Source organism: Papaver somniferum, chromosome 4 (genome assembly GCF_003573695.1).
Source record: "Papaver somniferum cultivar HN1 chromosome 4, ASM357369v1, whole genome shotgun sequence".
NCBI classification, from domain to species: domain Eukaryota; kingdom Viridiplantae; phylum Streptophyta; class Magnoliopsida; order Ranunculales; family Papaveraceae; genus Papaver; species Papaver somniferum.
The window spans coordinates 6,797,832-6,825,165 of record NC_039361.1 but is presented as its reverse complement, the minus strand read 5'-3'; the positions used below and the strand labels follow the sequence as shown (position 1 = coordinate 6,825,165).

Below are 27,334 nucleotides of genomic sequence, written 5' to 3'. Positions count from 1 at the left end.
TTCAATCTCGCTGCTAGTTGAACTGCGAGCACTTGCTAGGAGAGAGAACTATCCAATGCTAGTGTTAACTTTTTTCATGATTTGCAACACTTTTTGGCCAATCTAGCAGTTCTATCTAGGCCATAGAGGTTAGCCTTAGCTGGTCATCTCTATCTTGTCAGGGAGACTGGGTACAACAAAGGCTTCTCTATCCGCAGCAGTACCTTCGTTAGGCAGGTTTGTGACATATTAATCTCACCTCAATTCACTGAGAGAAAAAATTCTTCCATGAAAGACAAGCCGGGGAACACCGTATTTGCCGCCAGGCGTCAGCTTCTGTGACAAAGGGAAGTAACATATCCACCATGAAATATTGGAAATATTTTCCAATGAGCCATTCCAAGGGTTCATATAGCGTCTTGAGTGCCATAAAGAGTTTGGAAATTATGTCAGGTGAACTTATTTCATCATAATTTCGTATCCTTCGGGTAACCCAGCTTCTACAACAGGGTATTGAAGTGCTCGAATTTGAATATCGAGTCCAAATGATCTGAAGACGGGAGCATTGAGGGTGTTAACTATGGTTTTAACACCTCGAGCAGCAACCAGTTTAATTAGGTATTTCTATGGTTGGGATCATATGACCGTAAGCTATCAACACGAAAAAGAAGATGTGAAGTTTCTGATCTGCTGCAGAACCCATTTTTTGCACTTGGTAAGTAATGGTACGTTGAGATTACAGACTGCTTTGCTAGGCAGAGATGGTGAAGATCAAAGAGAGACATTTAGTTATATGGGTATATGAGGATGAGGATCACTAGTGTGAGTCACAAAAACCATAAGCAATGGATATGACAGCCATAAGCACATGCATGCAGTCGGCTATGATCATATAAGTGATTATATTTTAAATATATTGCAAGCACGTATGTTTTTGAAATACGCTTATGACTTATACCCCAAAATGAATGTCAGTACTTGTAAATCACTGCAACCACCAAATAAATTCCATTCTAATTTGATGCCCACAACACAAGGAAAGCTCTCTAACCCTACCACTTAAGTGTTGCAACTTGCATAAAAAATCCATAAGGTGGACAAAGCCCAGCAAAACACAGAAATTCAAATATCAAGAATCTTTTCGTGCATCTTGACTTTCTCAGTTGTTATAGTTTCTTATGAAGGCTAGCCAAACGCGATTTATGAATTGAGATTACCAAAGTTACAGTACTGACAGGAGTTACAATAGGGTTAGGATTGATGGAGCAGAAAATAATTTACAACTAGGTAATACACAATGCAGAGAAAGATCCAGCTACATACAAGGAGCTTATGAACAAATGGTTTGAGTTAATGGAGATATAAAATCTATCCATCTGCCTGTTAGTGACCCGAAAATGGAGAAAAAGACATTGATTTCTGATTTTTTGTCAACACAACATTACCATAGTAAGGATGAGATGAAAGATTTTGAAATATAACATGACTTGCAAAACATTGTACATAAAAAAGATATATTGCCATAGATTATATAACAAAAAATCTCCATCTCGATAACATGGCATATATTAAGGTTCTCAGACTTATAATGCGATCAAACAAATGCAACATCGTAAAATACTAGTTTCAAACTTTGATCCACTTCCAAAATTCACCAAAAAACTACATGATATCAAGAACCAAATAACATTTAACCTGTTTTTCTTCTAAAGTCGCTTCTTCTTCTGGTTCCTATTCTTCAGCAGTCTTCTCACCCAACTTAAGTATTAGAGTTCACAGAAACTAAGCTTTCAAAATAACTCCTACTCCCAGCTTTCAAGAATGATTTTTTTTCGATTTTTAGTTCTCTAACACTTCCATGTTTCGGTCATACAAAACTAGACTATCGTAAATCAAGAGTAGAATCTCGCCGTTCTTAGACCACACAAACCTAAAATGGCCCTGGTCTAAGAACGGGTAATGATACAACACCTTACGAACTTGGCTGCCTTTAATACTCTCATGAGCAAAAAACATGCATGCAATCAATGTTTTTATTAAATCCATTTGGTGATCGGGGTATTTCTTTATATTGTCTTGTGGCTGGGTTCCAAAGATAAGTTCCATGTTCCGAAACAAAGCTGTAACTAAACACCCGTATGCAAACCAGGCCATTACAAGAACCTAAAGATTTGAATGGGTAATCCATTTCAACCGCATCATCTTCAATTTCAAAAACTGATGATACTAATGAATCATAACCTATGGAGTAAATTTTTTTATCGGCGTAACTTGGAAACATAAGAATATGGTCGTTCTTTTGAGTGATAAGATTAAGGTGCAATTTAACAATTCTTGCAAACAGATTTACATACAAGTAATGATTTTACCGGTAACCTTAAAAGGATCTCATGGTACATCTCTTCGGGAAGGCTAGACATTCCCTCTGCGGAAACTGGTCTCGATCTTGTGCGGAATCTTGGAGAGAGTGGTGACTAGGGTTTTTACGCTACAATGATTCAACTTCTTTTTTTAGGGTTTCAAAACCTTTGTAGCAAATCCACATTGTGAAATAAAACCATAACGCATCATGGAATTATTTAGTTCCAAAAACAAAGAAAAAAAGAAATGGAGATGCGGGGTATCGAACCCCGTACCTCTCGCATGCAAAGCGAGCGCTCTACCATGTGAGCTACATCCCCGCTTGTTTTGTTCCTTGCAAATTGGGATTGAAATTCTGATATGATGATGTTTCAAGTTTAGCCATTCGTATTGTGATTTCGAAGTCCTTTTGAAGAAGTACATGTAAACTATGGAACACAATCTAATATCTCAAACTTATTTACAATTACCATCAACTAGTGATAACCATTGTGTCAAGGGAAAAAAAAATCAATAGGGCACCCCTTAACTTGGAATTATGTGCACTCACGAGACGAGGCATTTTCGGGTTTGATCTACCTTCGGTCTCTTGCTAATTTAAAGAGCAGCACCTTTATCATCATATTTTACCCAAAGCCAGTGATGTTGAATTCTTTATAGTAATTTCCATTTCCAAAAGCCGGTAGATTTAGCAAGGGGTTTTACGAGTGAAATTTTGAGGGGAGCAGGTGCGCAACCACTATATCATTGCGATATGTAATAGTCTTTTGAAGTTTTTTCCTTAGTTGGTAACATGGATTACCCAAAGCATTGCAAATTCGATGTACAGTCTTTCTGAGCAGTAAAAATTTCTATATAATGCTTGAAAGGCTGCTGGTGTACTGCTGCTTATGCATCATGAATAGCAAAATAGTTACCGGATTTTTTAGTAAGAAAATGTATTGATCAAAACAGAAAATTCATTCCACTAAGAAGAACAAAACAGCAGCAACACACTAATTATCAAGCTAAATGCGAGACATCAACTTCCTCTATTCGTGCTTCTTCTCCTGCACGTAAGTACCTGCATTGAGCGAAACTAAGCTTTCAAAATAATTCTCTCCTCTTGTTCTAGTGCCTATTAAACTTTGATTATTTTGTTTTCTCACAGTTCCAAACTTATGGTTATATAAAACTTGATCACCATCTACCTCAATAAGAATCTCACCCTTCTTAGAAGACCACACACGCCTCATAAAACCGTTACTCTCATTGTTTATGATAAAACTTTTGGTCCAAGTTTTTTGAACTCCGTAATCCTGCATTACCCATACTTCAACACCAACACTAAGAAGATGACTTTTAAGCAAACAAAGGCACCCTTCCAACACCGCCAACATCAGATATAAATCAAAATCCAAATTCGAAAATCGTCTTGGTAGTTGTATTTCATTGATTCTTTCATTGATTAAATCCAGTGAGACTACAACTTTGTCACCGTGTATCCAATGAAAATCTTCATTAAAAAATACCCCCGCTTCTAGGCTACCAAATGTCCTTTGAGGCGTGAGAGACACGCTGATCTCAATGATTTTCCATGAATTTAATTCTAATGAATAGACTTGGACTATACTGTCATAACAGTTAATCACATTGTAGTCTCCCCTATTTTTATCATAAGCAAAACCACTTACCCAAATTCCAAATGTGTCATCTACATCTGGTGGTTTGGGTAATTCCTTGTATTCTTTGGTGGCTGGGTTCCAAAGACAGAAGGATTCCCCAACAGAATAATCATAGTAGCAGGCAAACCAGACCATTACAATTCAACTGCGTCTGCAATAAAATCACCCGTTGTCGGAAATAATGATTTGAATGGATAATCCAGTTCAACTGCATATTCAATAAAATCATCTGTTGTAGACAATAATGATTCTAACGAATCATGATTTATGAGGTAGAATACCTCGTACCTCCCGATCTCGCTATGCCCTTGCAGAACGACACTAGGGTTTCCTTTTTGAACAGTAAGATCATGGTGCAACTTAACAAAACTAGGGTTAGAGATTAGAGCATACCAAATTTTGCGAACACACTTGCACGCGAGTAATGATTTCACTGGTAAATTTTCAAGGATGTCACGGTAGAGTTCCTCAGGAACGCTAGACATTGCTTCTTCTCCTTCTCTTCTGATTCAGCTTCTTGTCCACTGCCTTTATTTATATATTTTGGAAGGGGAACGGATTATTATATTCTATTAGAAATGACCTCTTGAATGCTAAGGGGCAGTAGTGTCAGCAGACCCAGGGCCTAGAGAACTTTAACAGACGCACTTGCATTCTAAGCTGCAACCCAACCATTCGTTTGAAAACTCTAGCAAGCCGTCCTTTACGAAGAATGCTGAACCTCTTCGGTCAGTTTTCAAAACTGATAAGGAATCAGTTTTCTAGCCAGAATCTGAATCATAACAAGGGCCTAGAGAACAGCTGCTCCACATATACACTGATATTGTTTTCCATAAAGTAAATCTGAATTTTACAACAGGGAAGTCATTATGTATCAGCAGTTTACTAATTGTTGAGTTGTATGAGAGTACTGGAAATCACAAAGATGAAATTCAGTGATGGAGGCAGTTGCCTCCAACGCAATAGAAGCCTGAGGATGGAGGTTTGGACGCAATAGAAGCGTTCTTCATTGACAAATTTTACTTCCCATCTTGTTAAAACTGTGATGACGAGGTCTCCGTGTATCTTGTTTATGTGTGTTATTTGAACTTACCATTTGCTCGTTCGAAGACCCAATTCACTATCGATATTATATATGTAATAACTAGGTAGGCCGTAACCTCTCCTTTTAGTCTTAAGTCTTAAAGTTAAAAAAAACTACATCTTAGTTACTGTATTCAAATGTTTTAAAAATCCTACAACTTGGTCAATTATAAAATAGTCCATATACTGTATTTTTTCGCAGGATATAGATAGCTTATATCATTTCAGGGTACTCATACTTGTATAACATCAGTACTAATAGAATCAGTTAATATTTAGGGACACAGTTCCATCAAAAATATATTTTGTAATAATATCAATCATTTGATTTAATTTCATCAATAATATTTCCAATTAGTTTTAAAACCAATCATCATTACTCAATATCGGAATACAAAAAAAAAATACATATCCTTGTTGGAAACTATAAATTAGTTTAGCTTAGCACGTAATGGTGATAACGATGAGAGAGCAATACCTTTGTTACTAAGAGAAAATGGACATAAGAGAACTTTTCAAGTTGGATCAACTGTATAAAAAAATAATTCGTTGGTGCTTTACTTCGAAAATACGTTGTGGTAGTCTTTTTTAGCAAAACAGATGTGATTGTGAGCCCAATCTAAGATATCAAAAACCAAATGGAATCTAGATAAAATCCTTGAAAAGTGTTGACTTAAAAAATCTAGGAACTTTAAAATATTAATCTTCTTTGCTAGCTCTACTTTGCATTAAGATGAAATCTACCTAAAAGTTTATTGGTGGGAAGTAGGAACATAAATCTATTCCATATGGAAATATGGTTTTTGGCCATAAATATTATCAGTGAGTAAAATTATTTATTAGCAAGCAACGGAGCTCTGCCTCAATGGGCGTTAAAAGCTTGGGGAAGTGTTGCATCAGAGTAGAAATGCTGCTTGGTTATCATTCTTCAACCATTCAACTTTATTCAAGTACTTTTCCTTCTTTAGATTTTTTATCTGGACAGAGGATGTAACTTTTTTTAAAATAGACTAACCGATGTGTATGGTATATGTTTGTTGTAAAGGTAAGCAAGAAATGCCAAAACCATAACTATAAATTGGTCTTTTGACTGATCGAGTATGGTAGTTTTCTGATGCATCTAAAATTTATCTCTGGTTAGAAAGTTCTGTAATCTTTAATTAAGCACAAGTCATCTTGTGTTATTATTTTCCATAAAGAGAACGAATATTATAGACGATCGTCTTAGGTGGTATTAGCAATTGAAAGCTTTCATTGAATCTTTATTTGTTTTATGTAGATTACTTTTTGTATGCAGAATACGTTGTTGAATAGTTGATAATTGCATCAGAGGTTTAAGGGTATATATTTGAATAAATGTGAGTGATATGATTCATAGTCGTTACTTGAACATGAATCATTTGTAAAATGGTAAAAAAAAATTGATTTCTGCAAATTAAATATGTTATGCAATTAAGATTGATGTGCAATACAACCGTGACAATTATTACACCTTCGGGGTTTCTATAACAATAGAATTTTATTATAGGACGGTGTATATTCATATGTAATTAGGCACAATAGCGAATCCAATAGCCATTGCAACCCACACTATGATATTTTCTGGCAGCCTTTTTCTCTTCAACCTTTATGTGAAGGAGCACACTGAATAAGGATTACACAAACATCCAATATATAGCATAAGATGCTAACGTGTAACACCGACGAATACTTGGCCAAAAGCAGACTCGTTGTCCTTAATTTTTTAAAATTGAAAGCAAAAACTGACCAAATATTGAAGTTACAAAAAACATATTCCTTTAAGAAAGATTAGTATTTAGGTTATATAAGTCATTGACCAAGTAGGTGAACCAAAAATTGTTGCTTTGAATATCTAGTCATTGGTTGCTTTGATTGGTATATATTTTGTTCCATGTTGATGTTGTTTGATTCTTCATTTACGATTCCTGGTATATGTAGATAATGATTCATGCAGGTAGGTTTTATAAGTCATTGGGTTCATCTACAGGCTCTTTGTGCTCCCTTGAACACGAATATATGATAACACAATAACCTGATCTCACGATCGAGCCCCCAATGACATATATTATTTGAGATTCCAATCCTATTACTTAATGCTCTGTGTATTATGGATGTTTATAAACCATAGTTTTTCATCTTGCAGTATCTTGAATTTCGATCATTTATTGCGTGTTTTTCTGGATCTCACATAAGGGTACTCTACAATATTAACAAAAAAAAAATATGACAAAAAATAAACAGAAAAACTCTTCAAAAAATATGATTCTACATAAAAATTTGCATATATTCATTAACAAAATTGCAGAAGAATTCTTTTAACCCTTATTCCCAAACAAAAATAAAATCAAAATCTATAAATCAGTACATATTCATACCTGGTCTGCATTGGTACATATACCACGTTCAACCAAAATAAGAAAGCTATATGTGTTGATTAAAAAACGATATATATGAAAACAACCTTAAAAGTTGTATTATGTCGATTCTTTTGAGTAATATATCTGGAAAAGCCCGATGATTCTTTATTAACACGGTTTCGTATACAACTGATATATTCCAAAATAACTCATTCTCAAACATCTTTACCATTGGCCATGGGACTCCCTTAAATGATACAATCTACAACTCTTACTTTTACTCTAATATTTTTACAACTGCTATGATCTAAACAACATTCATGACATGCTAGACAAGAACATACGAACTATACTATATCGATGAAGGATGCAATTGAAGGTAGCAGCTAATGGGGGTGCAGAGAGAAATGAGTTACAGAAGCCAACTCAGAGATTTCCAACTCTTTTAGAAGAACAATAATTAACTAAGTACCAAAGATGAAATGAAGCGGGCGTAGATGGAGTTGAAGAAGAAGAAGTATGAGCCCGGTTAAACTCCTCATGGAGCACATCACGCTTGCATGTAGAGAAAAAATTTGATTACAACATCCATGATGACACTAGCCCGTGCATTAATGCACGGGCATAAAACCCCTTGTATTTGATTAATTTGTTATATACTTCCATCCGTAGTAATTCTTATGAATTTTTTTATAGCCTTGAAAAGAAGGGATCAAGATAATGAGATTCAAAAATCCATGAATTAAATGACAGGTATCAACGGCTAATTACAATTTCCTACGGTTTTAAAAAGATGGAGAAAGCTAGGAAATGATTGATACTTCAGATAGTGCAGTACTCGTCGAACTCAGTAAGATTGGACAAATATTCATTTGCTATGCGCGTACTCCAACCAACTTCATGTGCTGGCCTTGCTATTATAAGAATCTTTACTACTCAGTTAACAGATTGTAAGTAATGATCAGCTACGTTTACAAAGAATTTGATTGCTCTCATTCAAAATCAAATGCAACATGCAAAATGGTTGCCTGAAATTCTAAGTAAGAAAATGAATTTCTCAAAACAGAAAACTCAGTCCCATTAGCATTGGTAATAAGTTTCAAGGAAATAGAACAAAACAAAACCGAAGCGAAATGCAACATCGTAGTAACTCTCTTATAATTTATAACTTCTTTTCACTCCATGACCAGTGTCTAGCTAGTTACATTGATCCTATGTTTCTCTGCCTGCATTAAGTACTTAAGTACTACAATTAAGAGATACTAATTAAGCTTTCGGCATAGTTCACTCCCTATAAGGACACAGTAAGAGTAGAGTAAGGCGATTTGCTTTTTCCGCAATTCCGTTTTTTGGGTCGTACAAATTTTAAATTGAACTATTGGGAGACAACAATAGAATCTCACCATAATCATAAGTCTACATATGCCTCAAAAGTATGTAATGTTTAATCTTCACCCATGCTACGAGACAACGTTAACATCAACAAGTACACAAAGGCACCCTTCCGACACTCCCAAGCATATAGGAAATCTCCAAAGATTCTTTTTGGTAGTTGCAGATTTTTGAATTCCTTGTAGCTGACACCCAACGAGAGTACGAGACTATAATGGAGCGCTTAGAAATTCTACCTAACCAATTCAAAACTCCATTAAAAGGCATTCCATTTTTTGGACAATAATGACGAAAGGGATATGGTTTGGTTTGAATATTTTCCCACGAATACGATCGATCCTAAAGTATTGATTTTGGCATCGTTTCCCACCTTTTAATCACATGTCTTGCCATCATAACCAAAAGAAAGTATGACACTTTTCTTATCGGAAAATGGGTCATATGAACGGTAGCAACTGCAGTAGGGAAAAATCTCACTACTACGCCCTTAGATAATCTATATGCAAACTAAGAAATCATCATGAAGAACACTTATAAGAATTTTATTAAGAAATCAATACAAAGAAGGAAGAAGATAAAACCCTAACTTGGGGAGCAAATAACTTTCGCTCTCCTAAAGTTCTACCTCAACTCTCAAAAAGAACTCTCTCTTACATAACGGTGGTTGGTCTTGTATATAGCAATTTTACATAGTGGAGGACAGCTAATAAAGCCTATTTTCGAATCTGGCGTGCGATGTCCTCGCACCCGTATATTGAATCTTCGCGCACGTACTCCTTAACTTCGTACAGATTCCACGCTTTATTCGTGACCTTATGACGTCATTGGCTTCGTCATCCAGAATATTCTACGTGCGTGACGGTTCGCCCCTTATAATAGTACCGCTTCGCATGATATCTACGTATGTGATATTTAACCCCTACATTTTTCCTCTTCTCTCAGCAATCTTTGTCGAAGAAAGAGCGATGAGATAAAAAAATTTCTTAGTCACTCCCGCTCCTTTATAGAATGTTTGTCGCACCCTATCAGCTTTTCACATTCCTTAACTGACAATATCCCGAGATCTCGGGTTTAACTGCTCCTCGTGTCGCTCTCGTCGTCTTATCTTTGGACACGTTTTGGTTGATCCCTGCAACCGTCACTTCATATCTTCTCACCCATTAATGCGTTCATAAAGGCGAATCTCGCAGAAGGAAACAGAATCCTTTATATACCCCTTTTTATTTTCATCTTCTTCTTTTTACCTTCTTATTTTTCCTTCATCTTCTGCAATTTGCTGTTGTTCTTCTGTTTTCATCTTCTTTTTCCTTAAGTTTTCTTTTCTCACATTTTCTTTTTCATCTTCGTTCCAACTATCACTTCCATCTCCCCTTTACTGTATTATATCGCCTTCTCGATCATCTAACTAACTCGATATTTATCATCCCCTCCTATAAGAACAATCACTGGGCACAAGGCAGGGTGGAGAATGGTCCAAGACTTTGAGAGGCTTGAAGTTGAACTCAGAGATAAATGTTTTAAACTATCTGTTCCTCCTTCATCAGGACCTACCTTGACACTTAGCCCTAGATGGTTTGATATTGATCAACGGAATGATCAAAAAATCATCATCTCCCTGGGAAAACTTCTCGCCGGTCTTCCTATTCCTATTTTTGATCCGCGGATTCCTTTGTTTTATCAAATTTTATCTCATGATGATTTCAAGCTTTCGTTTTTTCAGCTGAGTGGGGATGCCATCAGGATTATGTTGGAGTTCGCTCGTCGTGCGGCGGGATTAGGATCCCTTTACCCTAAATAATATAGGAACGAAGCGTACGCTGACCTAGAGATCATTTCTTCTGATTATACTGTTGAGAGCTTCTTTTCTAACTACAAAGTTGTGATTATGAAGAATGAATCACCCCGCTGGGTTGTTCATCTGTCAAGGAAAGATGTCCTCGCATATAATCAAAGGATTATGCGAGATGTTGATTTCAACGATAAGACTAACCGCACCGCACGGAACTCAAATGACAGTCGTTGGGATGTTTATCCTGTCCTTCTTGAGGGTCCCTACATCACTGGCTTTGGTGATGGTAGGTCTGTAAATCCTCTCCCTGAAGGTTTTCCCTTCTGTTCCCTTTGGGTGCTCAATTGTCCTGAGAGAGCTGTTATGGTATGTTTTTCTAATTTTCTCTTGCTCACCAATTTCACTTTATTTATTTTCCTTTTCTTTGTCTCACTAATTTTTTAACCTCCAGATTTCCAAATTGAAGAAATATTTTAAGGCTCATGGAAGACGAGGCATACTAGAAGCGCTACGGTCGATCACTGATGAAGTAAAAAATACCTTGCCTCAAAATTTTTAACAATATTGTTTCCTCTATTTCTTATCTTTATCTGTGTACGAAGGTGGAAGGATTGGATATTGGTGGTTCCGATGATGAAGATTCTTCTGAGGGTGAGAAAGAGACTTCTACTAGCACGAAGCTTAAGGGAAAAACCATTGCTTTCAAGTCCTCTGCGAAGAATGTCAACAAAAAGAGTAACCCCAACAAGAAGAGAAATATTACTTCTACTTCATATTCTCCTTATTCTTTAGTCCATTCCTTTCAGGGAGATGAACCTTCGTCCCTTGATGATTCTGCCTCCGCTTCTCCCATGGCTCAATTATCACTTATATTTAAAGACTCATTCTCTGCCGCTGGTGATGAAGATCTAACTCGCACATGTGAAATGATTTCTACCATATGCGATGCTCCCACTCTGAATCACGAATCTCTACGAGGATCTGCCTTGGCTATACCTCCAGATCCTCTACGCCTTGAGCTCTTTGGTGTGTTCCTTCTTTCTTTCCTAGATTTGGATGAGTGTAAGCTAGTATTTCCTCTTCACTCTTTTATGGTTTTAAATTCTCTTGTCTTTCTATTGTTTCAGAATGCACGAGCTTCTCATGTTATTGCCGCAGATTCGCAGAGAAAGATTCGCTCCTTAGAAGCTGAATGTCAGAAGGTTAGGGGTGAACTTTCTCATGAAACCCGGGAGGCAGATGAACTTATCCAAAGGAACAACCAATTAATAAGTGTATTCCTCTTCGCTACCTTATATCTTATGACTTTTACTATATCTTTATGTTTTTTGAACTACTTACACCTGCAAAACTTTATAATTTGACCAAAGAAGCAGTTAGTCTTCTTGATGATAATGATTCCCTTTTAAATCTCCTTAACGCCTCCTTGGATAATTTTCCCATGCACATTTTAGAGAATCTTAGTTGGGAGGAACTGAGACTGAAATATGAATCCCTTATTTGTGATCACAGACCCATGTTAGTTTCTAACAGAACCTTTCAACGTCGTGCCCGTGAGGATAAAGAGAGAATTAGAGTTTTAGAAGCGAAAAAGAACATTCTTATTACTGAAAAATATCAAGTGATTTCTAATGGTGTGAAGGCCTTGAAGGAATTTCATGAAGATCACAATCAAGATTCAAATAGAAAGGGACCGATCCATAAGTGAGAAGAACGTTATTCTCGCTAGTGAGAATGAACTTCGCTCTTGTCTTCTAATAAAGAATGATGCTCAGTTTGAATGGTCTGCTAAAGTCCTTGATAATGCTAGGCTAGGGTTAGCTACGAATGTTAGTTTAATACCTGACCATGAATCCTTGGTTGAAACCATCATTTCCGAAAAATAAGATTTCCCATTACCCTTGCTTTGTAACCCTGCCTCTGTTTTATCTTTGAATTATACGTGTGCGACTTTAACTCTTATTCTTATCTTTTCGCAGCCGCTGAGAAGGAGTTTCTTGAAAAGGAGAAGAAATATATGAGAGATATTGAAAGTCTACAAGCGAAGTCCCATGCTGAAATTCAAAGGCTGGAAGCGAATTTTGAATCTCGTGACACCAAGTGTCGTCGTCTCAAGAAAAAGCTCAAAGTCACTGTTTCCAATTTGACCAAAGATGCAATTCACATACTTGACGAGGCCATTAAAGGGGAAGTGGGCGATCTCTGTGCTGAACACGACATTCCCTTTCCATCACATTATGAGTTTAAGGAACCCACAATAATGTCTTGCTAGATCTTTAATAACTAGGGTTTTTATGGATTGAAATCACATGGGGTATTAGGATGTTTTGATTTGATTATATTGCAATAGACAAATATGATTTGAATAATTTAATTCTTGAATATTGTTTATTGATTCATTGAGAATATGAGTTGTTGCTTCACCGGTTTCTTATAACCTTTGTACGTAATTGTTAGGTTCAAAAATATATTTGTCTCATTATTTGATATTCCATGCTTAGGTTAATTTCTTTGATGTGTTATGCTTAGAAGAGTTGGATATTATTTGTGAATCATTATTTTAGTTTGGTATAATTTTATCGCTGATGCAATTTGATGGTGCATGCTTGTATTTATTCTTTTGATGTGCTATGCTTAGGATATACCAGCGACGTTTGCGACTCTAACACATATAATAGGTGATGCCGATAGAACGAAGAATAAATAAATATTCATGAGTTGTGTTTCATTTCAGTAATTGAATAAAAATAGTGGTGGATACTAATAAAACCCTGGTTACCGATTCTCCCATTTGATTCTTTTTGTTACTTTACTTTATTTTTCTGTTATTATTATTTCAAAAAGTCCAAAATAATTATTGTTGGTTTATATATCAGAGATATTGGTGACAGTATTTCCACCGCTCCTCGTGGGAACGACCCGTACTTGCCTCTGTCTACTAATAAAGCCCCTATTTTCGGATCTGGCGTGCGATGTCCTCACACCCGTATATTGAATCTTCTCGCACATACTCCTTAACTTCGTACAGATTCCACACTTTATTCGTGGCCTTATGACGTCATTGGCTTCGTCATCCAGAATATGCTACATGCAAGACGGTTAGCCCCCTTATAATAGTACGCTTAGCATGATATCTACGTATGCGATATTTAACCCCTACGACAACATTTTACTCGTCTTTTAGACCCAGAAATTCAAATCCATGGTCTTTTTAACCAGAAAATTGTTTCTGTTTTTGGTGTGTGAAAGGAAACCAACCATAAACAGATAGCGGGTGACTACAGTCACTGATTGTGTACTTTCCATATTTCCATTGCATGTTTTTCACGGTATAATTCATTTCATCCTTTGCACTTCCCATTACCCAGGCTACACAACTGAGGTGATGATTTGAATTATGATCACATAGTCCTGGATCTCAGCTGGTTGTGGTCTTATAAGACTTTATTGTGGACTCATATACCACCTTCTTAATTTTAGGCTTCACTTAAATATAACTCATTCTTTTATTAAGTATGGCCCATATAAAATAAGTCATTAATCTAACCAAACGGATCCTTGTAATTATTAACATAATCCTTAAAATTGTACATAACTTTTATATATAGTCCAAAATAAATTCTCAAATCCCTAAATCAAAAAAATAAAGTAAAGTTAGTTATATTAATTTCATAAACGTTATGTAAGATCTATGGCATAATTGATGATTTTGGAATAATCAATTTAATGTAATTATGATTGGGAAAGAAGAATATCATTCTATATTATTTTAGAGAACATATGAAAAGTTAGGTTTGTAGTTTGTTTTGGGGGAAAGTAAAAGTTAAGGTTTATAACAACGTAATTTGTACGAAAAATGATAGAACGATTAGAAATAAGAAATAAATTGAAGTATAATTTAGTTTGGATCTAAAAAAAAGTTAGAGGTTATATTTTGACTTTGGGGGAAGAAGTGAGATTATTAGTAAAAAAAGTTAAAACGTGTTTAATAATTTTGGCTTTTCATTTTGACTTAGATTTTTCGGGCTATAGTTAATAAAAATGTGGGCTATATTTAAAAGAAGCCTAATTTTATAGTTGTTGTTAATTTTATCAGGAGATCCTCACAAGGCGTACTAATAACCAAAGAGAGACCCTCACAAGGCGTGCACATATAGTACTCAGTAAGGTTTTTACTCGTTAGGGTAGGAAGAATCCTCTAGAGTATATTACAGGGTAAGGAGTAACGAGTATTCTTTGGACGGAAGAGATAGTTAAGGGATCAATATTTATTTTCTTTTTCAATCGTTAAAACTTAACTACTGCTGTTACAATACCAGACACGTGGCTGTTTGGAATAGCGTGAATAGAGAAACAAAAGATTTCCGACAGATGATCCGGGACCCTCTTTAATTACCTAGTTAAAGTGTAAGCATGAATAGATGAATAGATATTTTGTTAGAAGTTAACCTCTTGAATGCTAAGGGGTAGTACGGTTTAATGTGCTCTGATGCTTATTTTCGATTGAGTAGAAGATACTGAAGAAGAGTGTGGAGTGTGAATAAATAAAAAGCTTATCAGAGGTAAGCGAAGATACAATACCACTGATCCGAAAGGGGAAAGAACAAAACCCTCATGCTTGACACCTGCATAGAACTCGACTTGAGACAAAATATGAGTATCAAACCTCTTAATTGGCCGACTGTGAGGGAGGCCTTCTATGTGACGAGAAATGTAATGTTTATCCGTCACGAGGAATGTACAGAAAAATGAAATCAGATTTTTTTTTTAATTTCATAAAACTAAGTTACAATTTGAGATAATTGAACAAATTGTTCGTCAATTTCTATCAAGCGAAAACATTAACAGTTCTAAGTTCATTAAATAATCAATCCAATCAATCAGAATCCATTAATTGGAACCTCGCTTTCAGCTAGAACTAGAACATGATGTTTAGATTTTTTTTATTATCATTAATTAGACAACAAAAAGTCTGATGATAAATATTCTACATTTTGTTTTGGGTTAGGTCTTTTTTTTGGTCGGCCCCTCACTGCTGTAATCTAATTAACTTAATTTTCACACTTGATAAAGAGGAATCAGTTTTCAAGCCCGATTCTGAATCACACCAAGGGCCAAGACAAAATCTACTGCAAATACTGACCAATACATCGGTTGATGCTGAGCTTGCCCATAATTTAACCACAAATGAGAATGTTGGAACATGCAATTCGTAATACCAAGAAGATTCTAGAATTGTGCAATCTAAACAAACGGTGTTGGAAATACCATTGATAATAATATAGATTAGTAAAGAATTATCTAGACAAGTTAGTCTAGAATAATCTAGAATTGTAAAGAGTACAAGAAGTTAGAAGAATAACCTAGAGTGTATGGCACTTGTAACATTCATTTGTAAGCAAGCAAGAACATCAATAGAAATAGAGATTGAGAAAGATTTTGGTCTTGCTTCACAACTTTCACTGCTAGAGTTCAAGGAGCTCTATACGAGCAACACTTCTATGCCCGTATATCTCCGAAATTCGAGTGTTATAACTTCATAAAAATTCTAAAACAGAACACCTTGACCATCTCAATGGTGAGAAGAATTAAAATCTTTCATCTGAGTGATGTTTCGTCTTTGATACATTTGTGTTTTTACTAGTTTTATGATTTGTTTTATGTTGCTCGAAAAAAAGTGTTTAGGGAAAGCCTCCTGAAAAGAGAGGAAACCGACACTATAAGAATGGTTGTTTGGGATTCAAGACTCCCGGAGAAGCTATTGAAGGATTGCCAGCTTCTGGACTAAAATATTATTTTTTTTTTGCGAATGAGTTTACTGTTTCGTTTCGTAAGTTTAATGATCATGTAACTATCTGATTTTTGTTAATATTTACATGTACTCTATCATGCTTTCTTAAGTTTCCTTGCCAAGATAGTTCAATCTGCTTTGCTTTATGATGAGCAGCATTCATCAGTGGCTAACAAGCAACAACGGTTACTTAGCTTGTCCTAATGGAGATCTAAGATGACAATTCCTATATCTGCTTCCATATTGAGCCATGGGCATAAAGGTAGTACATAAAAATCCTATTTTTTAATTTTATTATGTTCTTAGCAGTTTGAGGAGCTTTTATGGACCATATGAATGTATCTAATGAGGTGGGCACTTCCAAACAATCCTCAGTCCGGAGTCTAATGCCTAGTTTTCATGTTATGCAATTGTTTATTTTCTAGTAGAAAACATAAACAAACAAAAAGGGGCAAACGTGAGCCTGATGTTATGCAGTTCCATGAGAAAGACTAAAAAAATTTCGTAGTGTGGTGGGCGTTGTGGGTTGAGCGGAATAGAAGAACCTTCCGCAACAAAGACAAGCCATAATCCGAAATTCCACAACAAGGAAAAGCCAGGATCCGAAACTATCATAGCTGTTAAAGCCGGAATCCCATCACAATCTTTTAAGGGTCTATTTTTCGATGATTTAGTGGCTACTTGGCATAGGAATGTATACCACATGTAGTTTGTAATCCTAATCTTCTGGTCCTTTTGTAGTTCTCCTCTTCAGGCCTATAAGCCCCGAGGATTGTACTCTTTTATGACTTCTTGGCACCTTGATATCTATTATAATCTTCTTCAAAAATAAAAGCAAAAATAAAAGAAAAGAAAATAGTCTTTCAAGACTATCAAAAGATAACTAAATGAAGAAAGTTACTGTTCTGATAAATTGTGGTTTCTGTTTTCAGCTTTTCATAGAAATACAGGAGACATGGGTTGACATTCCGGAAAAGTTGACATTGCTTATCCTTCTTTTGTTTTTTCAAGATTGTCAGAAGAAAACACACAAAGGTGTTGTTCTCTCTCTATGTACATAGGAAAATCCTAAGAGTGTTTAATGAGCTAAAATAACCACCATATCTGATATGCTAGAGTTAGAGTCCAGTATATAAAACTCTGGCAGGTTAACAATTTCCACCAGGCTGCAGACAAATAAAATGATGCAAAACGTTTAAATCACCTCATTAGTTATCTGAATTCCCTAAATAATGTATGTGGCGTGCCAGGAGAACAACTGCAGCAAATACCGTTATTAAAATCAAAGTTCAACAAGTTTTACAAAGCTTCACTTCAGGGTATCACTAAGGTTGAAATATATAGCTCAGTCATGACACATACGCCAACATGATCAAACCAAACTATCAGGTTGCAGAATACATGAGTAAGATATATTATTCCCCTGTCAATTCGGCCCTCTACATAAAAAGTTAAATGCTCTAGATTGGATACAACATAAAGAACAAAAACAAAAACTAACGACCTTCTGAGGTCCTTAAACATATATATAGATATGAGAAACGAAATGCAACATCATAACTCAGCACTTCTTTTCTGAATGAATTTTATCTTTTGCGAAAAAACTTTATGAGAAACGAAATATGCAACAACATAACTTTATGATTTAAAACTTCAGTCCACTTTGATAATCCATCGTTCAACTGCATTGACACCACAATGACAAGAATTAAATATGATAATCATGTGTTTGTTTTCCTACAGCTTCTTCTCCTTCAGTTTTTTATTAATTCATCTTCACCCCCCACATAAGTACGAGAATTTAGAGAAACTAAGCTTTCAAAATAATTCTCGATTATCAAGAGCGAATGGTCTTAGGTTTTTATATATCTGCCACCGCCATGTTTTGGGTCATATAAAAGTAGACCATCTCCACTCAAGAATAGAATCTCGCCATTTTCAAATGACCGAACAAGCCTAGAATGTTCTAGGCCAGTGAAAATACTGTTACTATAGTCAATGGCATGATGTTTACTCCAAGATTCCAAAACACCATAATCCAGCATCACCCATACTTCAATATGACTCTTCACACCATTAACCAGTGAGAAGACAAGTACGGAAATGCACCCCTCTAACTCTCCCAGAGACATCAGATCCTTATCCTTCTCCGAAAACTCTTTTGGTAATTCAATTTCTTTGAAACTCTCGTCACTGATATCCAAAGATAGCAAGAACAGATTTCCTTGAGCTATCCCCAACCAATGAAGGTCGCCATTAACAAGCACCTTAGGTATCTTATCATGTTGAAACAGATAAGGTACAGTTTTCCCGATTTTCCATGAATTTGATGCTAGCGTATACACTTGTACTAGAGTAGTATGCTCGGATAACCGAGCATCTACACCTATAATCAACTTGTAATCATTGGTCTTGCAGTCATAACCAAAAGCATGTAGGGAAATATGGTGTAACTTAAATGCATATGGTGATTTGGGTATTTCTTTATATTCTCTTGTGGCCGGGTTCCAAAAACAAACAGTGTTCCATGAAATTGGCCATTCGCTCTTATACTTGTAGTCCAGTACAGACAACCACAAAGAAGCCAGACCATTACAGACACCCAACAATCGAGGAGAAGTACTATCTGATTTAAACGGGTAATCCATCTCAATAATGTCACACACAGATGATGCTAATAAAGAATCGTAACCTATGGAGTAAAGTACATTACTAATATAATTGTCAAGTATGAGAATAGGGTTCTTTTCCTGGACAGTAATATGGGTACTAACAAAATCAGAGGAAGTAATTAGGGCATACCAATTCTTGCAAATACACTTACACACAAGTAATGACTCCACTGGTAACCTTAATAGGATTTCACGGTAGATATCTTCTGGAATGCTGGACATTGTCGCTGATTCTCTCCTTCTTCTTTCTTGGACGAAATACTACCAAACCCTAATCTTTCCCTCTTGTTCACGTTCTTCTCTTTATAAACTGAGATCTTTTCAAGATCTTCCCATTTTTTAGAATAAGAATGAAATATTCTGGGTCTGGCTTTTCATACTAGAACCGGCCCACGTTACTCTCGAATAACATAGAACCTGATTTTGGGCATACTGAAATCTTTCTAGGCATACTGAATAAAGACAAAAAAGGTTGTGAAATAACAAAATCAGATATCCCCTTAACCCAATCTTTTTTAATGGCAAATCTACCCTTTACGTATTAGTGTTAGTAATCTGGATTAGTGATTAAATATTTTGTTTAGTGATTAAGATAATTTTCAGAATTATAAAGGTTGTTTAGATGAAAAATTTTGGGGGAAAAAAAATCAAAGTTTTGGTTAAGCAGGAGAGAAAGAAAAGGAGAAAGTGAGAAGATTTTGATTCTTGATTCAATGGAGGATGAGGAGGGTCATAATTCATATAAAAAACCTAGGAAAATACATATCAACTATAACAATGATTCCCAAATGGCTGATTTCTTAGATTATGAGAATGATTTTACACAAACTCAAACTCAAACTCAAGCTCAAACTCAAACACAAACTCAAGATGATGATTTTTATGAGCCAAATCCAGATAATGAGTACATACATGAGGAACCCAATACTTCTATACACAGGTACACTTCTATCTTATGCTCAATCTCACTTTTATAGCTCGAAATTATCAAAAGTTTGGATTTTTGCTTCATGGTTCGGCGAACCAGGTTGAGGTTCAACTCACATCTATGAGCCAAATCAACCAAATGATGAATGGTTCGGCTCAATGAATTTGTTTAAGCATGCGCCGAACCTATAATTTTCAATTCCAACCCTTTTGCTAGACACTAGTTCGGCTTATATGAAAGTTTCATAGTAAGCTGAACAACATCCTGTATAGCCCAGAATAAAAATAATTACTGCTTCGGCTTATATATTCAAAATCGTATGAGCCGAACATGAATTTGTTAATTTTTGGGTTAAAATATTGTTATTGGTTCGACATATATTGAGAATATCATATAAGCCGAAACTTCTCAATGTTTAACGTTCGGCACATAATATGATTATCGTATGAGCCGAACATTGCTATTATATTCATTTTCTAGTATTTAACCTTTTGATATTTTTTGTAGATCGTGCTTGGCGGACCTGTACCCATGGAAAATCAACCTGATCCAGTAGACATAATTCGATTGCGTTGTACATTGTTTCGGGTGGACAGGTAGTAGTTTTACGTACGCGCCCCAACAAGACCTTGCCATGATGGTGTAAAAGATATAAGACTTGTTATTGGATTTGTTCAAAATTGTCATTTCATCAGTCTCAAACTTAGACCCGGTTGCCCATTACCACCCTTGATGGGGGCAGCCTTTTGGCCTAAATTTGAAACTAATTACGCAATGGATTGGTGTGAAAATTATGAAATGGAAATGAATCTTTGGGAAGCTTTACATGTGTCAATACCTAGTGGAGAAGTAATCGAATTTACAAGTGATGAGGATGAGAAAGAGGTCAGTGAAGAGGGTGAGATTCGTTTAGGATCTCCATAAAAATGTTTCATGGATTTATCCGCGTATTTTGTGTGTTTTAATTTTCGTGTATGATGATGATGATATTTTGACTAGAATTGCAGTTACATGTACCCATCAAAACTAAATACTTGAATGATTTACTTTTTGTTTATGAAACATGTCGTTTTCTGAAAATTGGAACCATGAACACAAGAGATGGTTCGGCTTGTACCATTAGTTCAAGGAAAGCTGAACCCGACAGAGTGATGAAAATCCAGAGTTTTTCTGTCCGGTTTGGCTTGTAGTATTATTTCACTGCAAGCCGAACCTGACCAAAAAAGTAAACCAGAGTTACTCTGCTAGGTTCGGCACATAACTGAAATTACAGGATAAGCCGAACCTTGCATGATTCATGAACACAAAAATTATTATATCATTCCAAATAGACTTTTAAAATTCATAAAATGTGGATTACACACCCGTTACATAATAGCCTTACAATAAATTTCTAGTCGAATTCTTCTAATATCCAAAACGAGTAATGAGAAACCTTCTAAGAATGTAGTAGTGATCTTTGAATTTGAAATTTTTTCCTTTCCATCTTCGTCGTTCCTCTCGAGCTCGATCTACAATCTCAGAGTTTGTTTCACCCTTGAGACAATATAGACTCACAATCCGAACTAAAGCTATAAAGTCTTTGACCGTTTTTTTAATAGTTTCAATTCGGCAAAACAAGGACACACTATCCCGGTTGTGAGGATTCCCCGTTTCGGTGCTGAAGGCTTCGTGGATAATAACCAAGTAGTACATACTCATCAAACCCTTCACTCGTCGTTCTTCACCCTTCTTTGGATAGTATGCTAGCTAATTAGTGCAAAAAGACAAATCTTCTTCTAAAGTAAACTCATGAGTTTGGGGTGCCATTTTTTTAGTATATGCTCTGAAGATTATGAAAAACCACGTATGTCTATATACAATACAGGTTACAACGGACATATATTTCAAAAAAGAGTCGTTCATATATTGTAGTGCAGAAAAAGAGAATGTTCGGCTCATAAGAAGGTTAGAAAATAAGCCGAATTTGTTGAAGTAATGGCTAGAATTTCAAATTTTGAAACTTCTTACAGGTTCGGCTTATACGAGTTTGCAGATCTAGGCCGAACCATACACTGATTCACATAATAGTTCAATCTTAAACTATCGAATAAGCCGAACCCAAAGGCCAAATGATTCGGCGTGTAACTAACATTACAGGATAAGCCGAACCAGAGTTTTTCAGATTCGGCGCATAACACAAATTACAGGATAAGCCGAACTTCAAAAATTCCAGGTAATAAGTAACTAATTAACTGGTACGCTATTGATTAAAACATGAAATTCAAGGTGTCGCAAACACCATAAAAGTGTAACTAAAACTTAACCACGACCCCTCTTCTTAGTTCCACGACCACCTCTTCTTCCACCTTGGTCTTCATCTTCCGACGCATCATTACAGGGTTGGCCGGTAGAATCACCTCCACTTGTACCTTCACCAACTTGTCGAGACCTCTTAGTGGTAGGCCTTTGTGTGGGTTCCTCAGGTCCTTGTTCTTTGTTGATGATTGCATACTGGTGTGCCCGGGAAAGCGTATAAAATTAAGCGCAATAAAAACGCGGGCCTACAGTAATACCGCAAGTGCACGGTCGTCAGTTGTAGCTCGTGCAAGTACGGGTCGATCCACAGAGACTGGGAGTGTTTTGGAGTTTCTAACTATTTTGGGTTTCTAAATTGCTAATGGGCTTTGATTAACTGTGAAGCAGTTAGGGTCTTTGATGTTTGGAATGAACTGAGCCTTGGGCTCAGTTGGCTGGGCTTGGTAACAGTGAACTGGGCCTTTGATTTTGAATTTGGGCTTGGGCTCAGTGTAGTGAACTGAGCCCTGGATCTCTAAACTTGATTCTAGACCTTTGCAAGTGCGTTGGGCTTTGAGTTCACAGTGGACTGGACTTAACCTTTTTGGGTTTCTGAGTGATTTGAACTTTTTGGTGTAAACTTGAGCTGAGCCTGTTTGAGCTAACAGTTTGGGCCTTGGCTTGAGCTAGGCTTTTGAGCTTTAAGCAGATTACAATGGGCTTTTGTAAGTCAAGGTAATGAATGCAGTAACAAGAACAGGAGAAACAAATGAGAAGAAAGAGCAAATAGTGGCAGTGAAACTGTGATATTTACAAAGCAATGAAGATGGTAGTGAAATAATGAGACAATGGATGATAAAACAATAAACACAAGAAAACAGATACAAATACAAAACACAAAACAGGTGACAGTGACAGTGGAGAGTGATAGTGAAGAAAAGCAAAGGAAATGGTGAAAATGGCAGTGAGGATGGCAATGAGGTAACAGTGGTAGTGAAACAAAGGCAGCAGCCTAAGGCAAAGGTATTGAGCAACAGTGACAGAAAAGGAAAAAGATGCAGAACTGTGTGAAGTTACTAAGGCAATTGAATCCACCTTGTGTCCTAGCCAAACAATGTGATCCTAGGTTGAGTTGAAAATCCTATGCATACATCTAGAATGGGAGGAAAACTAATTTGCTCACTAGTTTGCCCCAAGCATTGACTGTCTTTTGACAGAACAATCAATCACAGGCACTATGAGCATCAATCTCTTCCCATTGCTCAATCAAAACACTGCACTAAGGCTCTAACCTAGCATTCCACTATCAGACAGTGCACTAAAGCTTCATCTGAGCCTCAGCAGTGAACTCAGAACATAATTAACACTACAATGGAACTAAACATGATCATGTGAAATAACATAGCATTTAAACTACTAAACAGTGAATGAAAATTGTAAATGAAGAACCCTAAAAATTAACAGTGAAATCAAATTGACATTGAGAATTAAATTAACCCAATTAGGGGGTATCTCGGCTAACCAAGAACAACCTTTTAACATCCTACATCAGTTCCTATTTATAGTTTTCGAATTAGGGTTACACTTTCCCCCAAATTCCCAAAACAGTGAATTAGGGTTTTTGAAATTAAAGAAATTGACATGACAATTCTCACCCATACTCCTGCTGCTCTTCTTGCTGCTCCTCTTCATGTCTTCCATTGACGCCTCTGCTGCTCTAATTGTTCCCTAGTTCGAGTTATTTTACTCACCCCAAAACCTAGGGTTTCAGTGGTTGTGAGATGGGGAAAATAACTAGGCTAGGGAGATGGGTTTGAGGTAGGGGAGGTGATGGTGGTTGAGACAGCGTCTCTGTGATGGTCGGGGAAGAAGGTGGAAGTGGTGAAGCTCGAGGTGGAGGCATAGAGCAGTTCTGCCATGGTCGGGGAAGAAGAAAGAAATTTGGGGAAAATTGATTTGGGAAGAAGGAGATTTTTTTTTTAGGTCGATGGGTTCGATGGCTAGGGTGTTGAGCGGAATCATCTGAAGTTGATGCGCAACGAGGAGATCCGTTGGATAATCACTTACTAATTGAATCGAACGACACGATGTAAACAAGCTCTGAGCGACCGTTGGATTAAGTGATACAACGAAGCTGACGGCTCCAGATGAAGTTAGGTACTATGGTGTTTGACAGGAGCTTCGGATTTTGATGCACAATGATGAGGCGACCGTTGGATGACGAGATGGATCCAATCTGACGGCTCTCATGGAAATGGGTATGGATAATGGAAATGGATTTGGGTGAGGGTTTTGGGCCTTGGGTATTCCAAGCCCATATCTTCTTTAAGAACAATTCTTCCTCTTCAAGCCCACTTCTAGTTGATCCGGCTCTTGCAAACATCATTCTTCGCTTCCTCCTAGCGAGAGTCTTTGCCGTTCCTTTGCTCTTTTCGCTCCGTGAGATAACCAGACTTTATTTAGTACCTAAAAATGCAAAATTAATTAAGAAAAGTATTTATTCTTGAAAACAATGAAAATACAGAATATGGGATAAAATGTAGAATTAATGCACAAAAGATGAGTTAAATGCCAACAAAAAGATATAGAAATATGCACTTTTTAGCACTCATCAAATACCCCCAAACCTGAATTTTACTTGTCCTCAAGTAAAACAAAACTAAGGAAATCCTACCTATACCACTGTCGCTGGTCTCTCGAATGCATTTAGCGTATGCACTAAGCCTTTTAAACCACTAAGTGTCCCTAGTGGACGAGTTAAGTCTCGTGAAGGTTTGCTTAGAACGTACCTACAAAGTTCTAGGTCAAAATATAAGCTCAGATTCCATCAAATGTGACATGTGCAAGTCAGTTAAGCTCACAGCAAAATGGAGATGTCAATCTAGCTATCAAGGCACAATCCTAGCACTGATAACAAAAAAAATACATGTGATAAGAGTGTAAAGTGTATCTACACATGTGTAAAGAAAGATCGGATGTTATGACTACTAATCACCAAGAGATAGTTTCTCAGGATAAGAACCAAGGTCGAAATCTAGCTAGCTGTCCGGACTTTACGAGAATTGTGAACGAGTTGGAGGAATTTCACAATTACTCGCGTTGTACATCAATGGCATACACCCTCCTTGCTTATTACAATTAAACACAAAAGATGACTCTTTACATGACTCTTATTTACATTGACTACTCTCTTTTATTTTTGGAACAAGAGAGGATGGAATTGAAAAATACTTGATTTTTTTTTTCTGATATTTTTTTTTGAAGAAGGAATTGATTTTTACATATGGTAGCTCTTTTGATCCATAACAAAAAGAAACAAAAAATTACATGACACTTTGCAAGAGGTAGCCCTTTTTGATGCACCCAGTTAAATTCGATGGTTGTCTTTCTTAATGTAACCTCCACCTTCTATCCCAACCAACCAAAGAACAAGCTAGTCAAGTTTCGTTCAGTATTCTAAAGTGATTGGCAATCGTGACTTCCTATCAAACACCTTGAAGATCGAGGCTATACATGTATTGGTAGATCGTGCGCGTGCAAATTTCTTATCACTATGTGAATTGTGCTAGAATCAGGGTGCCTAAATATCTAGACTAAGACTCCTAAAAATTACATATTTGCACAAGAGTCAACATTTCAAGGTAAATGAGCTCCATTTTTATGTTTTTTTTATCATTTTTTAATTTTTTATTTTGATTTTTTCATTTTTTTCAAAAAGAAGGAGTTCTTGTTTTCAATTATGGCATATTATCAAAGTATCTACTTTTCACCCCCAAACCTAAACTAAACATTGTCCTCAATGTTTCAAAATATGAACAAAATTATAATACAACATATGAAGAGGATCATGTTGAGTAGAGAAAAAGGAAAGAGAATACCCGATTTCGGCGAAAGCAATATTAGAACTCCATTATTCAAGGCAAGAATCCAACATATGTCAGCCGAGATCATATTGGATTAGCAAAATATATACAAAAGGAACAAAAGGTTTTTAAGAAATTTTATCTACTGGATTATATACAAAAAATTCACCATACACTAACAATCTAAAGAGTTGAGGATCAACCCACAAGACAAAGTGTAGAGGTTTCAACAGCTTCACACAATAATAATATGATAGGCATGCAAGTGAAGCTGTGAAACAAAATGAGCTACCCCCAAACCTGGATTTTTCAACGGATAAAATTTTGGAAACAAAATCTCGCAGTTTTGGGGGTTCATCATGCACAAGGTCTAGCTCGAAATGAACTGTGCTAGGGACGGGCAAACATGCTAATTCCAACTGTGGTTCCTCAAATGTATTATACTTAGAAGCAAAATAGTCCAAGAGGACTTGGGAAGCACACAGTTCCAAACCTAGATTAGGGACTCTCAGAAAAGTCGGTTTGACAATATGGGTACAAACCAAATCTAGGTTGGGTGGAAGGCCATCAGATTGTGACTCATGTAGGAAGATAGGCACATCATTATTAATCACATCAACATCTCCTAAGTCTTCTACAAGTGTCACAACATGCTCACAATCATCAAACAAATTGGCAAGATCACAATCAGAGTCATCAACATCATCAACAGATTCATTCTCATGCATCGGCAAATCAGGAGAAATATCACAATGTGACCTAGGTAGAGAATCAGACACATCAAATATATTTTCATGCATATTAGTGTCTACAGAAGATTCAACTATTCCTATGTCATGCTCATCTTCACAGAATAATTGTACGAATCCCATGTCAATATCAAAATCATATGAATTACAATGAGTATTAGAAAGAACAACATGCATGAAGGTCGAGGGCGAGAAGCCATATGTTTTTGAACCAACAGCTTCCACAATATTTTCATGTTCTTCTAACATATCATCATAATCATCATAATCATCATCATGGTAGCATGCATATTGGTCCTCATTAACAGTGGTGGTGTCATTAGTCGATTCATGTTCCTCTAAATTAGGTTCATATTCAACATTATTTACATGAATGGGACTAGACACTTCATTAGGGACAACATACAT

General features: G+C 36.3%; 2 protein-coding genes and 1 non-coding gene across 3 annotated transcripts; all 3 read right to left on the bottom strand.

The window, feature by feature from the left end:
* Positions 1-2,587: 2,587 nt before the first annotated feature.
* Positions 2,588-2,660, bottom strand: TRNAA-UGC. The gene has a single exon. It is a non-coding gene; the product is annotated as a tRNA-Ala (tRNA).
* A 711-nt stretch (positions 2,661-3,371) lies between these two features.
* LOC113271898 (F-box/kelch-repeat protein At3g06240-like) lies at positions 3,372-4,139 on the bottom strand. Its single transcript, XM_026521822.1, has one exon. It carries the CDS (start codon positions 4,137-4,139, stop codon positions 3,372-3,374), a length of 768 nt encoding a protein of 255 aa, XP_026377607.1.
* A 14,151-nt stretch (positions 4,140-18,290) lies between these two features.
* On the bottom strand, positions 18,291-19,331 carry LOC113271897 (F-box protein CPR1-like). Its single transcript, XM_026521821.1, has one exon. It carries the CDS (start codon positions 19,329-19,331, stop codon positions 18,291-18,293), a length of 1,041 nt encoding a protein of 346 aa, XP_026377606.1.
* Positions 19,332-27,334: the final 8,003 nt, after the last annotated feature.